The 15,893-nt window shown below is 43.6% G+C and overlaps 1 protein-coding gene across 1 annotated transcript in view; it reads left to right on the top strand.

Annotated features, from left to right (window-relative positions):
- Nucleotides 1-5,248: 5,248 nt before the first annotated feature.
- The window catches only part of KPNA3 (karyopherin subunit alpha 3), a 105,800-nt gene continuing 95,155 nt past the window's right edge, over nucleotides 5,249-15,893 (top strand). Inside the window, exon 1 of the mRNA XM_019447617.2 lies at nucleotides 5,249-5,629. Within this exon, the coding sequence (XP_019303162.1) occupies nucleotides 5,561-5,629 (69 nt within the window). The 5' untranslated portion in view covers nucleotides 5,249-5,560. The remainder of the gene's footprint in view (nucleotides 5,630-15,893) is intronic.

Raw genomic sequence — 15,893 nt, 5'->3', positions numbered from 1 at the left:
GAATGATATTGGAAGTATAGTGTGTCTGTCTTAGGCCTATGGGCCCATTACTATAAAATGAAGTCACTACATTTTCATGTATGAGTGCTCACTGGCCAGACACTAGCCCCCCTCTAGTTGTCCCGGTTGTTTCTGAGAGTTTCTCAAGTTCTTCCTCTCTGACTTCTCAATGTACTGCCACAGTGCTGTGTCTGCTGCTACTGACTTTTGAACCAGAGCCTCAGGCTCCACCTGCCCCAGAAAGAGACGGAGATGATCATTTCAACCATGCAGCGTTCTCAGGGGGATTAGAGATGATTTATGAACATGCCTAGCATGTAGTGGGTGTTCAGTAAATGTAAACTCTTGTTATTATTTTAGATTTCGCTACCACCAGAGTTTTCAAGACCACTGCTAGATGGTTGGGTTGATGAATTTCAATGTCATTTTCTTCAATTTTCTGTATTTGCTCTTTGCTTTAGGTGCTCTTAGAGAGTAGTGAAATAGTCACGTGATTATGAGGGAAGGCAGGAGATCATTCACTCATTCATTTACTCGTTTAAAAACATGCATGAAATTCAATTATTCTAGGCTGGGGGACACAGATATGTACAAGCTATTTCAAGGGTTTACAGGTGATTGAGAGAGATAAGACTCTACACAAATCACAGCAATGCAAAACGGCCGGTAAATTCTTCTTTCAGAGAGGAAGAGATCACTCCTGGCTGGAAAGATAGTAACAACTAACATTAATGTAACAATTTTAAAGCACTTCCACATGCATTTTAGAACTTGATTCTCACAAAAACCCTGTGATTCAGAACCCTCATTTGCAGATGAGAAGACAGTTCAGGGAAAATAGAGTGACTTACCTATGCTTGCTCTGGTACGAAGTCAGCCCTAGGGCCTGACTGTTCAGATTCTGAAGATCCCTCCACTGTATCATCCTAGGAAAGCTTCACAGAGAAGGTGACTTTGTGGACTGAGTATTTAAAGGCGGACCAATTTTGACAGGTGGAGACAAGGCGAGGGCTTTCTAGGTTAAATCAACCAGCACAGATATGAAGGTGGGAAAGGTTGAGACATACTTTGGAAAGTGTGAGTAGAATATGTTAGCTGAACCATTAGCTATTTGTAGGGGAGTCAGAGATTTAAAAAACAAAAAGTGCACTGCACTGTGGCTGGATGACACAATCTGAATCAGCAGACTGAGGAGTTTAGAAATGATTTGACAGAAGTGATGGAGGGGAAGGAGTGTGCTGAATACAGAAAGAATTAAGAAGATCTGGAGAGGTGAGTCAGATTATTGTGGAGAGGATGGAGGGGGCAGGGGGCCAATTAGGAGGCGTTAAGGTAGGCTTATGGGAGGCAAGGCAAGAAGAGCCAGATCCAAGAAGCATTGACTAGTGTATTAACATGATGACTAGGTGTGGGAGTTGAGAGAGACGCAGGGAGGAAAGATGCCTCTTAGCTTTGAATGGAGTCCCTGGAAGAAGGTGATGCCTTTATCAGTGGTGGCGTATTTGCAGAAGGAGCTGACTTAGAAGGGAAAACCATGAGCTCCCTTCCGGATTAGCTGTGCTTGTGTTGCAGTCTGTGTATCGCCACCTGACTGTCCACTGAGAAGGTGGGTGGTGAGTCAGAGGAAGAAGGAGAGTGTGAGTGACCACCCAGGCAGAGGGCTCTTCCTTCCTGAGTCTGCTCTGCTCCGCCCTCCCCCCCCCCCCCCCTTATTGTGTCTGATGACAACAATGCCTGCTATGTGGTAAACACTCAAAATGCCTTTGGAAAATAAAATCATTTAAAAGAAGACTTGTCAGGAAAAGTTTTAGGGCAACGGAGAAAACTAGAGTGAGGGAAAAGAGGAGACAGTGCTAGCGAGGGGAAGCACCAAATTTGAGTCACTGGCTCTAGTAATTTCCCAGAGATTAAGTGCTCCAAGGCCTGGTGGGAGCTGTAAGTGGTAGACACCTGGTGGAATTAAGAATATGGAGAGATTCTGGGGCCAGAGTATTGATGTTTAAGTTGCTACGGATAATGGCAAAGAGTGGAAATGACTGAGTTAGACCCAGGCAAGAGAGGCCCCTGCTCTGGACTCTTTTAGAGGACCTCACTCTGGCTCTCTTCTGCACCCCTCCCTGCACTACCTCGTCCATGGGGCCAAGGGATCATGCTCACTGGAACCTGTGCTTCTAGATCCAGCCCTGGGTAACAGGTCCCTGGGATTCCCTGCTCAAATGGCCAAACCTGCTTCCAGGGCCTCCCCAGGCCTCTATCCTGGGTCTGCCTTCATGTGGGTACACAATGCCACTACTTTGCACACTCCAGGCCTGAGCAATAGCCAAGGGCCATCTCTCTAGGTAGGTAGGGGGATGTAAATAAAGCTTTGGGGGTGAGTGGCAGAACTTGAACTTCGTGGGTAGGGGTATGCACAAATGTTCTTAGGGTCTACTCCAGTGTAGGATGGAGCCAGGACATGGAAAAGAAGGGAAACAAAAATTGGGTGGGGGGTGGCTTCCAGCCAGCCTTGCACCACCACATTCTGAAGCAGAAGTCCAAGAAGTCGAGAAATTTAAGTTTAAACTTTAAATTCAGGCTTCTAGGTTGTAAAGAAAGTGCACATGTCAATATCAAGTGTTAGAATATATTTTATTTTATATAAGTTTGTAAGCTTGACTTATAACTTGTAAATATTTAGATATGTGATATACAGACCCCCATTTGTGATCCTACCCTCATATGTTAGGAATCTTCAGAATCAGCAGGTTATAAAGATCTCTCTGCTGTGAGCCTTGAGCTTCCTTCCCCTTTCTTGACAACCACCACACTTATTGGGTGAAAACTTGTTTTATTGTCCGTCTCCTCTGATAGACATGAAGCTGTGTAGAGGCAGGAACCAGGCTGTCTTTTTACAAATATATCCTAGTGTTAGTGGAATGACTGACACATAGTATGTGCTCATGATGTATGTTTAAAATTCTAAAATGATGAAAGATCAGGGCACCTGGGTGGCTTAGTTGGTTAAGCATCTGACTTCGGCTCAGGTCACGATCTTAGAGTTTGTGAGTTCGAGCCCCGTGTCGGGCTCTGTGCTGACACCTCAGAGCCTGAAGCCTGCTTCAGATTCTGTATCTCCCTCTCTCTCTGCCCCTCCCCTGCTCACACTCTGCTTCTCTCTCTCTCAAAAATAAGTAAACATTTAGGAAAAATAAAATGATGAAAGACTTACACACTTAATGACAGCAAGTAGGGTGAAGAGAAATGATGGAAGGGGGTAAAGTTACCTTTAAAGAAAATGTCTTGATAAATCATAATAGAAATAGAATGGCAGTCTAGATGTTTCTCTTCCAGTCAGGGAGTCTGGCAAGCACACACATCTATTGCCTTAAGAACTAGAGTTGAAGTAGTTTTTTCATTCTAAATTTTAGGTGTTTGTTGTTGTTTCCCTTCGATGAGTAGTTGCATTAGGATCAGATACTATAAAGTGAGGGCCTGGAATTCTCAAGTGATTGATTCACTGAAGTGCATTTAAAAATACAAATTAAAGGGACACCTGGGTGGCTCAGTTGGTTAAGCGTCCGACTTCGGCTCAGGTCATGATCTCAGGGTCCATGAGTTCCAGCCCCGCGTCGGGCTCTGTGCTGACAGCTCAGAGTCTGGAGCCCGCTTCAGATTCTGTGTCTCCCTCTCTCTCTGCCCCTCCCCTGTTCATGCTCTGTCTCTCTCTGTCTCAAAAATAAATAAACATTAAAAAAAACACAAATTAAGGGGTGCCTGGGTGGCTCAGTCCATTAAGTGTCAGACTACAACTCAGGTCATGGTCTCTCAGTTCATGAGTTCCAGCCCGGCATCGGGCTCTGTGCTGACAGCTCAGAGCCCGGAGCCCGCTTCAGATTCTGTGTCTCCCTCCTTCTCTGCCCCTCCCCCCTTCACACTCTGTCTCTCTCTCAAAAATAAACATAAAAAAAAAAAAAATACAATTTGACATTTTAAAACGAAGGAAAAAACACAGCCTTTTAGTTTTCCTTGAAAAACTGAAGCTTTGGCAACATTGGTCCACAGTGGTCTGAAGCCTTTAAATAGGCCTGTGCTTATCAACAGGCCACATCCCACCACTCAAAGCTCAGATGCCACGGACATTGTAATGCTTCTGAATTCATGACCTCTGGACCATGGGATCTTTAAGGCCTTTATACTTTCAAAAAAGTCTTTTAATTTCTTTAGGGTTATATATCTACCAACCTTTGAATGACCTTAGTGTCATTTGACTTGTACTATAATATCGTATATCTGCTTATATCTGCCATTGATTCTGAAACGGATTAATTCACATACAATCAGAGAAACCCAACTGCTCCAGAAAGCAACTTTCTGTTAGAGTTATTGTCCAAATTTCCTTTAATCATTCCTCCAATGACGCTAAGGGGAGATGCTAGCTTGAAGGAGAGTCTGCAGATCAGAATTTGACGGCTCCCTGAGAGCTGAGAAGATTGTGTGTGGCGGTGGAACAAGAGGTGCTGGGGACACGGAAATGCACAAGTGCCAGAGTGAAGGTTGCAGAACTGGGCTTGGGAAGGAGGATGATAAAGAAACCGAAAGACGACGCTAAAGTGCTAATTTGTTCAAGTATTTATTGAGTATTCACGACGTGTCAAGCCCTGTTTTGAAGCGAGGAATTCAGCAGTAAACCAACAAAAGTCCCTGCTCTCATTGAGCTTAATTCCAGTGCGGTAAGCCAGGTAGCACACACGTAAACACATACATCCCATATGTATGTTTCGGATGGAAATAACTGCTATTTATAAAACCAAAGCAGAGCAAAGGGGCAGCAAATGAGAGTGGCTGCTATTCCAGGAGACCCCGAAGAATCAAGGAAGCGAAGCACAAACCATCGATCGGTTTCTAATTTCCTAGGCTGCTGAGTGCGAGGTGCACCTCCCAGGAAACCCCGCCCCCTCCCTCCCATAGGGTGCAAGGTGCCATCTCCTGGCGAGCTCCTCCCACTTGCCCGCCCAGAGGCGGCCTTGGGGGCGGGGCATCACGCCCAGGCGCAAGGAGCGCGCTGCACCCAAAGCCGCGCGGATAGGGTTCCCGGCATTCTTCCCGTTCTGTCAAGGCCAGAAGAATTACCCCCGCTGTACCTGGCATGCTGGGAACTGTAGTTTCCGCCCGCAGCCCGGCGTGTCGGAGGAAGTGAAAGCCGTTCAATCGGCTCCATTGCTGGCACATGACTTGCATCCTCGAGGGGTTGTGGGGAGGCCTTGCTGGGGGTAGGGGCGGGGATCATCCCCAGAACGGTCCGGCAAGCGTCCAGGCTGGTGGCCGCCCCGGTCACGTGACCCCAGCTTGCCGGGCGCGCGCGACTCCTCAGCGCCATTCCCTCCCCGCCCCGCCCGGCAGTCGGCCTGCGCCTCCCCCGGCGCTGCTGCCACCTCGCGCTCGGAGGCGTCACGGAACGTGCTCTCCTCTCCCCCTCCCCCTCCCATCCCCTCCCGCCCTCCCCCACCTCCCCCTCCCGCGCCGAGACTCGCCGCCGCCGCCGCAGCCGCAGGAGTAGCCGCCGCCGGAGCCGCGCGCAGCCATGGCCGAGAACCCGGGCTTGGAGAACCACCGCATCAAGAGCTTTAAGAACAAGGGCCGCGATGTGGAAGTGAGTGTGCTTCCGCGGTCTGGGCCCTCCCGGCTCACCCGGCTGGCCGCGCCGGCCCCTCGGCGGCGGGGAGGGGCGGGGGGCCGGCGCCGGGCTGGTTCTCGCCGGCTCGCGGTGGGTCGGAGTTGGCCGCCGCCTCTAGTCACCGCGGCCCCGGCTGGGCGGAGCGGGCGACGGGACCGCGGGCCGGGCTGCACCCGCCCTCTGGAGCTGCCGGCGCGGGGACCGGGAAATGCCGGGGTTTTCGGCCCCGTCACGCGGGCGCGGCCTGCTGTCGGCGAGGAAGGGATGTGGAGCTGAGGCGGGGTCCGCGGGCCGGCGCCTCGCGGGCCGGGGATGCTGCCACCCTGGTCCGTCGACCGCACCGCGGAGGGGGCGGCCGCGACTCGCGCCGGCTGCCCGTGCAGCCTCCCTCCCGGCACGGCCCCCTCGGTGCCTCCCGCGCTGCCGCACATGGAGCCGGCGCCGTGCCGGTCCCCGCGCATAGCTTGTGCGATCGGGGCCCAGGCGGGCGGTGGCGGCCCGCAGAGGGGGGTGGGGACCAGCCGGGTAACTGACTTGTTTGAGGGTGGTGGATGGGGGAGGGTAGGATGCGCCAGGACCATTTTCTCATATTCCAGTGCTGTCCTTTGGACCGGTCGTGCTGAGCTGTTCTAGCTCATACTCCTCTTACTGCTGGCATTTGGAGCAAGCTGGAGGTGGACAATAGTTTACCATCTATTGTGTTGAGGCTTTGGAAGAGACGTTGTTCCGACCTCCGCTCACAGGACCTGTTTTCTTAGCCTTTCTTGTAGTGGGATTGTGCATAGGATAATCATTTCTTTGACATGCTTTACCGAAATAAATCGGATACATAGGTTCATACGGCCTTGTATATCTCTCTTGCTTCAAGCTGGTAGAATTTCCAAGTGGTTGCAAAACTGTAAACATCGTGGTCACTTAGTTCGTTGCTACACAGCATGTTGCCATTGTCTCATTAAGGTGACATTAGCAGGTACTATTTGCAAACTCGGCTTACTGAGGCAGCGCTAGAGGTCTCTCTGCAGCTACTGAAAGCATTGTAGTATACTGCACAAACTTCCCTGGAACTCTGACCTCTGGATTTGTTAGGGAGAACGTGGTTTTAAGTCCACAGCCTCCTTTTCTAATACTAGGTGACATGATTCGCAGTTTTGTAATTCTTGATAAAGGGCCAAGGTGACGAAGATGTGCGCATTTTATCCTGTCTTAGAGAACGTGGTGGGGAAACATTCAGCGTTCTGTTTTGTAGAGAAACACAAAACTCAGGCCATTTTTCAGAGCTACAAAATTAAAACTAATTGGAGCAAACCTAAGGAAATTCTGTGGAGTTCCCGTTTGAATAAGACAAATAAAGGTCATCTATCTCTATCCTTGTCATGGTTAAATTTCTTCTGTGGGAAATACTTGTAAGCAAAAGTGAAACTTAGGAATAGCAACAAGAAATTTTGGAACTGCCTCCTTAATTGGTTCACTTGATGATAGGAGTTAATTTTGAACTTTTCCCATCTTTCTTGAAGCTTACCACTATTATAAAGCAAAACTTACTAGTTTTAAAAATGACCATGTTGTTTGTACAGAAGAACTAACAACATTGTTTCCTTTCTTGGATATTGGTGCAGGTTTTTGTTTTCTTTTTTGCCTATATTATTATCTGGGAACTCAGTGCTACCTAGTAAGGACTCCTGCACATAATAGGTGCACAGTAAATATTTGCTGATCATCAGAATGTGATTAATGACTTCCAGATGCATGAAAAAGAGGCATGGTTTCTCAGCCTTCAGCCTGAAAATATTGGTCACAATATTACATTTCCCAGGATACGTTAGAGTAACTAAGGCATGACATAGCAGACATTCAAATGATAGGTCTATGCGGCAGACACTATACTGGGAGCTTCATGACACTTAATACCTTACAACGACATATGAACTAGTTATAGCATTATCCCCACTTTCAGGAGGAAAGTACTTTAGATGAGGAAATGTGAGAGTGCTTACGTAGCGCGTACAAGGTCACAAAGTGGGTATGAGCATTCCTTCACTAATTGTTGGATGTCTGACAATGTTAGGTCTTGGGTATACAAAAGAGAGTAAAATTCAGTCTGTACCTCAAGGAGTTTACAGTTCGGTGGGAATAATGGTAAAGTAAACTGATGATTACAATGCAGTACATCAATAAGTATATTTTGAGAAAATTCTAACTTGAGGCTGAGCAGTCAAGGGAGATGTTATGGTTGATTCATAGTGGATGAATTGGAGTAAACTAATCCTGAAAGATGAAGGAAAGTTGGCCTGGCAAAATGCAGGAAAAGGGAGGGCAAAACGAAGGGGCTTTGTAGGCCTGTGGGAGGAATAGTTGGACAGTAGTTGAACAGTCCTGACAGAGTGCAGTAGAATTGCTGGGGATGTGACTGAAGGGTAAACTGATCAGGGATCAAACCTGGTAAGTGCCTTTGTTGTGGACTTAGGTACAACCAAGACTAGACGCTGGTTCTAATTTAGTTTTATCCATTAGAAACTGTGTTAAATCAGAAACTTACACTACAACTGAGCTTTGTGACTAAGTAGTTGTGATTATCAGGCTGTTTCAAAACAGTGAGATGCGCTCTGATGTGATACTCCTACCTTTTCACATATAGGATAGATGAAAGATAAAACTTTGTAAAGTGTACAACCAGCTGATACACACATAAGATGCTAGGTACAAGTATAAAATACACATTTTCTAAGGGAGTAAGTTATACCTGTTCCACTAACAGGAAGTTGTGAGTGGGGAGAGGGCTGAGGAGGAGAGCAATTTCATAGTCATTCAGTCGGGAGTGGCTTTACAGAAAAGAGGTTGGTGGATTTTATAGGAAGTATGTGCTGAACTTGAACAGGGAGCGAAAGAAATTAGTGAATAAAGACCCAGGTGAGAAAGAAGAGCAATTAGATTAGGGAGTGAAGAGATGAGACTTCCAGATGGCCCATGGTGGTCTGAGACTGTATTTGCGGCAAAGAGTTACTTGGACAGTTCCTGATAGAGAGATCTGAAGGAGTTTATTCCAGAATAAAGTGAGAAGGTACAACATGATTAGAGCAGTGGAATAAGATGACTGGCAGTAATATTTAGAATTAGTTCTGGAGGAATAATGCTCTTATCCTGTATGTCAAGAGGAATTTTCAAAAAAAAAATCAAGATTGGCAGGGGTGCCTGGGTGGCTCAGTCGGTTAGGCGTCCGACTTCGGCTCAGGTTATGATCTCACGGTCCATGAGTTCAAGCCCCTCATCCGGCTCTGTGCTGACAGCTCAGAGTCTGGAGCCTGTTTCAGATTCTGTGTCTCCCTCTCTGTTTGACCCTCCCCTGTTCATGCTCTGTCTCTCTCTGCCTCAAAAATAAATAAAGGTTAAAAAAATTAAAAAAAAATAAATTAAAAAAAAATCAAGATTGGGGATGGAATGAGGATTTGAACTTCCTCCTCCTGTTCCTTTCTCTTCCTCTTCTGTGGAAAGCTCATAGTGGAGAAAGGGGATGAAAGTTATCTTGAGGTCTACAGATACAGATAGGGGAAGAGTAATTATTCCAGATAGCAGTTTGGAGCTTGGGTGGGGGGAATGGATTTTGTAGCTAAAACTAGGGAGTACATTGTGAAAAGGAAACTTAATTTATCCTCATTTGGTCTGGAATGGGTGTTGTTGTTGTTGTTTTTTAATTGTTAATGTTTACTTTTGAGAGAGAGAGAGACAGAGCACGAGCAGGGAAGGGGCAGAGAGTGAGGGAGACACAGAATCTGAAGCAGGCTCCAGGCTCTGAGCTGTCAGCACAGAGCCTGATGCGGGGCTGGGACTCACCAACGGTGAGATTATGACCTGAGCCAAAATCAGATGCCCAACCGACTGAGCCATCCAGGCGCCCCTGGAATGGGTATTTTAATACCAGACCTTTTTATAGAAGACATTGTTCTTAGGCTTTTTTTCCCTTTTAAAAAAGTATTTAAAACTTTTCAAATATACTTACAGAAAAGTGCATGAAATGGAAACGTTCCATTTAATGAGTACTTATAAATCAAACACTCTGGTAAATGCCACTCAAGTCAACTTTGCTTTTTCTTGCTCCTGTATACCTCAAGAATGTAATATTTTTATCAGTAACAATAACTAATAACAATTATTTTTAAAATCTTAACACTTACTGTTTGCAGTTTACCTGTACCAAGTATTTTGTATGGATTAGTTTTCACAACGATCCAGTGAAGTATATACTATTATTATCCATATTTACCGCTGAGGAAACTTGAGACGTACGATTCGTAAGTAGCCCTAAGTCATCAGGGGTGGCAGGACCTGGACTTACAGTGAAGCAGATGACATGAAAGCCAGAACTCTTGCTCACTGTACTGTCTTCCCACTGCAAGGAGCCTCAGACCTGAATTGTAGGAAAAAACCTCTGAAAGTTAATTAATGAGGAAAGTATTTAAGAAATCTTGGCTATATCCTAGAAATTCCTGATTTGGTATTTTAAAACCTTGCTAATAAAAATTTTTGATATCTTATCTATCATTTAATTTATTTGCTTTTTTTTCTTTGTACTCTTGCAAAGTTTCCTTATTAGTGAGGAACGAGTTAGTCGGTTTCACCAAAAAATAACCCATATCCTTGGACTTAACACTTAAAACTTATGTTTAAGTTTCTAATACTGAGGATAATATAAATTTTCTCATCCGCAAATTTGACCAGCATTACCAAACTCACTTCTGTCTCTCTGGAGCCTCTGTTGGTAAGTGCTACTGCCGAATTGCTCAAGCTTAAAATCTCCCGGACTCCCTTCTCTTCCCTTTTCCTATTAGTCAGTTATCTGAAGAGCCCTCCTACTTTTGCCTTTGATGCCGACCTTTCTACAGCTGCCCCAGTTTGGGCCGCTGTTATTCTCACCTGTGTAAGTATGCTCGTGCACCTGGTTTCCCTGTCACCAGTATCTTCCCTTCCCATTGTATCTTGTGAGTTGGTCTTTCTGAAATCCTTTTGTGTTACTTTCTTGGTAAGATCATTGCCATTGCCTTCAGGATAAAATTAAAAGTCCTTAAGATGCCACACATAGTTCCTTAGGTCTCTTTTGTGCCAGCTGTGATCACACGTTTGAGATGGTGGAGTGACCAGTGTGATTTCTTCTCCAGGCCTTTGCACATACCTCCATGCCTTCTGAACATACCTTCTTTTGCTGTTTACTGGGGCTCACTCTGGCAAACTCTTTCCTCACTCAGACTCCTTTCTATATATCTCTGGAACACCAAGATTGTAATTCTGCCGCACATGTCATCCTACTTCAAAAAAAACCTTTCAGAAGTTCTCCATAGGGCCTTTCCTGACTCACCAATAACATGGTAAGTACTATCAGTCCCTAGGGTTTTTCTTCTCTCTAATGCTTTCCTACGTGAATTTTCCTTTACCTCTTTGGGTTAAATTGCTGTGGCTACAACAAGTTCTCTGTATGTGGGCTCTGTAAGCCCACTGAAGGTAAAGACCTTGGGCTGTGAGTTGTCACGTAGTGACCAGTATATAAAATTTAAGGAATATTCTGAGAAGAGAGACTAGATAGCATATCTGAAAAACCTCTATATTTGGGAGTGAAACTAACAATATTATCCTAAGATGCCGATATTCCTTCTGGTGTTGACACCATGGCATTGATACTGTTGCCCAGCCCTCCTTTGCCAGCCTCTTCTGTTATAATGTATTTCTGCAACATGAACTAATTCATACTTGAATTGTAAAGAAGAATGATGTTAGTTAATGCAGAATTCATGTTGGTTCATATTTGATTTCGGAGTTGATTTTTCACCAGCATGTTAACTGTTTCACGCTCCCAAGTAACAGCAATCGAACATAAACACATGAAGTACAGACACAGTTGAACACAGCAAGTCGGAGAGTATGCACATTGCCCCTTCCCCCATATTCTGCCTCTAGACTCCATAGGTTGACTATGTTCTGTCTTAAGGTGCTTATTGCCCTACCCTTCTTGATGTAGTTCCCTCTTTTTTCTTAATTTTACAGAACATGAAGTTTTTCAGGAATCTACCTATCATAGAGCAGATAGGTTATACTTCTCTTCTCTTGAATTCACTAACGGGGTATACAGTCTCTCCTTGTCCTTCTGCCTCAATGATTACTCCTTTTTGGTTGATTTTGCCAACTCTTCTTCCTACCTATTGACTGTAGGCACGTCTTGGGATTTTGTCTGTGACTCTCTTCTCTATTGACTGCTTTTCTTGCCCACATCAAGCATCTCCCTTAGTTTTAACTATCACTTCAGTGTGGGGGACTTAAATCTGTTTTACGCATCTGCTGGAAATTAATCACATGAGCATCACATCAGCTTCTTAAGCTCAGAGTGTTTAAAGCTATGTTCTGCCTTTTTTTTTTTTTTCTCTGTTTATGGCATCATCACCCTCACTGTGACCTGAACTTGAAACTTGAGAGGCTTCTTGGACTCCTTCCTCATCTTCCACATTCAGTCAGATGCCAGTCATGTAGCTTGAATCTCTGTGCTGTTTCTGGATTTTGGCCCTGCCTCTGTATTCACTGCCTCCAGCCGACTTTAAGCCTTAATACTTATCATCTGGCAATTTAAGAATTGCCCCCAAAGTGATTGATGTTCTTTCTCCAGTTCATGAGATCTTTCAGTGAGTCTCATACCTGATTATTTTTTCCAGGTTCAGCTTTTCCTTCCTCTCTCCTTCCCTGCCCCTTCAAGCTCTAGCAACACTGAACGTCTTATATGCTTATACATAATCTGGAATCCCGCCCTCCCCTGCTTGCCAATGCTATTTCTATTCTCAGGGCTATCCTGCTGACTGGAATATCCTTCCCTGCCTCCTGTTGCCTGACTAATTCCTACCCCTCTTTAAATGCTCAACTCTGGGTTTAGCTCTTAATCAGAAATCTTCTGAATCTCCCCCATCTTCCCAGGTTGAGTTAGGTACCATTCTTCACTCCTGAATAAATCTTTCTCATATGCAGTTATGGTTAATATATTTCAATTATGTTTTATCTCTTTCTCCAACTAGATCGTGAGCTTTCTGAGCACATAGACTGTGTATCTCCTTTGCCTACATCTTAGTGCAGTGGCTGGAACAAAGTAAGCACTAAAACACTTCTTGAATGAATGTATCCATACTAGGTACTATGAACACAATAATTTTCTTAAAATACATTTTTGAACTGAAACTTTTATTTTTTATTTATTTTTTATTTTTTTAATGTTTATTTTTGAGAGAGACAAAGCGTGAGCAGGCAAGGGGCAGAGAGAGAGAGAGACACAGAATCCGAAACAGGCTCCAGGCTCTGAGCTGTCGGCACAGAGCCCTACGTGAGGCTTGAACTCATGAACCACGGGATCATGACCTGAGTCGAAGTCAGATGCTCAACCGACTGAGCCACCCAGGCGCCCCTGAACTGAAACTTTTAATCTTTTGTGCCTTTTCCTGTTGCTTTCTAAATCAAGTTCAAACTTTTTATTATGATAGGTAAAGTGTTGGGAGATTGAGAGACCTGCATAGTTAAATAATTTTTAAATTTTTCTTACTTTAATTATAGAAATGTTCTTTTTTTAATAATTAAAAAAAAAATTTTTTTTAACGTTTGTTCATTTTTGAGAGACAGAGCGTGAGTGGGGAGGGGAAGAGAGAGAGGGAGACACAATCCGAAGCTCGCTCCAGGCTCTGAGCTGTCAGCACAGAGCCTGATGCGGGGCTTGAACCCACAAACCTTGAGATCATGACCTGAGCCAAAGTTGGACGCTTAACCAACTGAGCCACCCAGGTGCCCCAGAAATGTTCTAATAATTAGGAAAGTGGAGAGAATAGTATAATTAATCCCATATGCACATTAGTTAGATTTAATAAGTCACAGTTTGCTGTCTTTGTTTCATCTTTTTCCTCTATATGTATAATAGACACCATGACATTTTACTCCTAAAGACTTAAGGCTACTTCTCTAAAAATAATATATTCTTACATAAACACTGTATCACCCTGACGTAATAACATCTAATCTAGTCCACATTTAAATTTCCCTAGTTGTCCCTGATTTTTTTTTTTTTTTTAAACATTTGGTCATTTGGTCAGGATTAAACAAGATCAGATCATACTTGGTTATGTTTCTTAAATCTCCTTCAATCTACACAATAGGCTTCTCCCACCATTTTTTTATAGTAAATAAACATAACATAAAATTTATTATTTTAACTACTTTAAGTGTATAGTTCTGTGACATTAAGTACATTCACATTGTTGTGTAATAATCATCACTGTCCTATATCCAGAACTTTTCATCTTTTGTAACTGAAACTCTGTACCTATTAAATAATAATTTTGCATTCCCTCTTTCTCCAGCCCTTGGCAACCTTCCTTCTATTGTCTTTCTTTATGAATTTGACTACTCTAGGAAGCTCTTATAAGTAGAATCATACAATATTTGTCTGGCTTATTTGACTGGCTTATTTCTCTCAGCATAATGTCTTCGAAGCGCATCTGTGTTGTAGCATGTGTCAGAATTTTGTTTCTTTTTATGGCTGAATAATATTCCGTTGTATGCAGGTACCATATTTTGTCCATTCACCCATTGATGAATGGTAGCTTCTACCTTTAGGCTGTTGTCCCCCACCATTTTATAAATGCTGTTAATTTGTTGAAGAAATCAGGTCAGTTTTCTTGTATTAAGTTGAACCACATGAAATTTTCATTTGGGAGGTTCAAAGTATGAGCCAAGTATCAGCAATTACATATGGTTCAGCCTAATAAAATGTCCTAATTACTGGATTTGTCTGTTTCTTTGTGGTGTTGCTTAACTTGTTCCTCCTATTTCTTGCCACCGTCTGGATTTTCTGTAAACTGGAGGTTAGTTTTAGAAGCATGATTATCTTCAGTTTAAGCATTTTTGATTAAAAAAAAAAATACTTCCATTGGTGATGCTGTGTACTTCAGAATATATCCCAGTAGTGATGGTAAGATTGATCAGAAGGTTCAGATGATAAAGAATAGATAAAGATAGTTCAGATAAAAAATAGTTTAATGTTACAATGTCAAAGTCACTGCATTTGGTGAAATGAATTTTAGTTATTTGGGTGAAGTGTGATATAGACTGGGTAATATTTGAAGTGAAAAAGAATAAACTGACTTCTTGGTATCCAGCAAGGAGTTAGAAGATGTATTTGGAAAATCTAACTTCAAAGTCAGTGGCATTTTCTCTTTCCATGACTGACACTGTTCCTAACTTGACTTTGATATCTCAGCGTAAGGTTTTGCTGTGTTCTCATTTCCAAGCCTCTGTTCCTTTACTTTGAAGATAAAGCAATAGTAAAAATGTAGGGAAGATATAGCTGTACTTTGTGGCAGTTTTGCTATTAAGAAAAATTTGTCACAGCCTGGGATATCACCACTAAGAGTTAAAGTATGGTTGGGGCACCTGGGTGGCTCAGTCGTTTGAGCGTCCGACTTCAGCTCAGGTTATGATCTCATGGTCTGTGAGTTCGAGCCCCGCGTCGGACTCTGTGCTGACAGCTGGGATCCTGGAGCCTGCTTCAGATTCTGTGCCTCCCTCTGTCTCTCTGCCCCTCTCCCCCACCTTATGCTCTGTCTCTGAAAAATGAATAAACCTTAAAAAAAAAAAAAAAGTTAAAGTATGGTAAAATAAATCATGACTATATTTACTTGGAATTAATCTTTCTAAATGGTTGGGTTTTCTGGGCTTTAAGTTTATTTGTTTACATACCAAATTTTCTTTTATTTGAAATGTCAGTGTTTGGGGTGCTTGTCTGACTCAGTGGGTGGAGCACGTGACTCTTGATCTCAGGGTTGTGAGTTCGAGTGCCACTTTGGGCATGGAGCCCCCAAAAAAGTCACTGTTTCTGAAAATGCCTATACATTTTTCTGCCTTCTTAAATAGAATATAATTTAGTTATTTTCTTGTTTCTTGAGAATCACATTTATGCATATGGATATCCGTTTTTGCTGTTACATAAGTAATGCCTTCAGGTTCTTAGATTTGTCAGAATTTTATCCTTAATTTTTGTGCTTATGGGATTTTTGCTCTTCATAATTCTTTTGCCTGTCCTACCCTTGCAGAATTTGTCGGCTTTCTCTTTGATATTGTCAGCTTGTTTACCTGTAGTAGCTCCACTCTTCCTTTTTAATTTAATGTTTCATATATCCCAGTGACTTGGATAATAGATGTATTAAACACTTATGAAGCATTTGCCATGGGC

Source organism: Panthera pardus, unplaced genomic scaffold (assembly GCF_024362965.1).
Source record: "Panthera pardus isolate Hobbes unplaced genomic scaffold, ASM2436296v1 HiC_scaffold_1, whole genome shotgun sequence".
Lineage (NCBI taxonomy): Eukaryota > Metazoa > Chordata > Mammalia > Carnivora > Felidae > Panthera > Panthera pardus.
The sequence above is the reverse complement of the archived record's forward strand: the minus strand, read 5'-3'. Positions and strand labels throughout refer to the sequence as shown.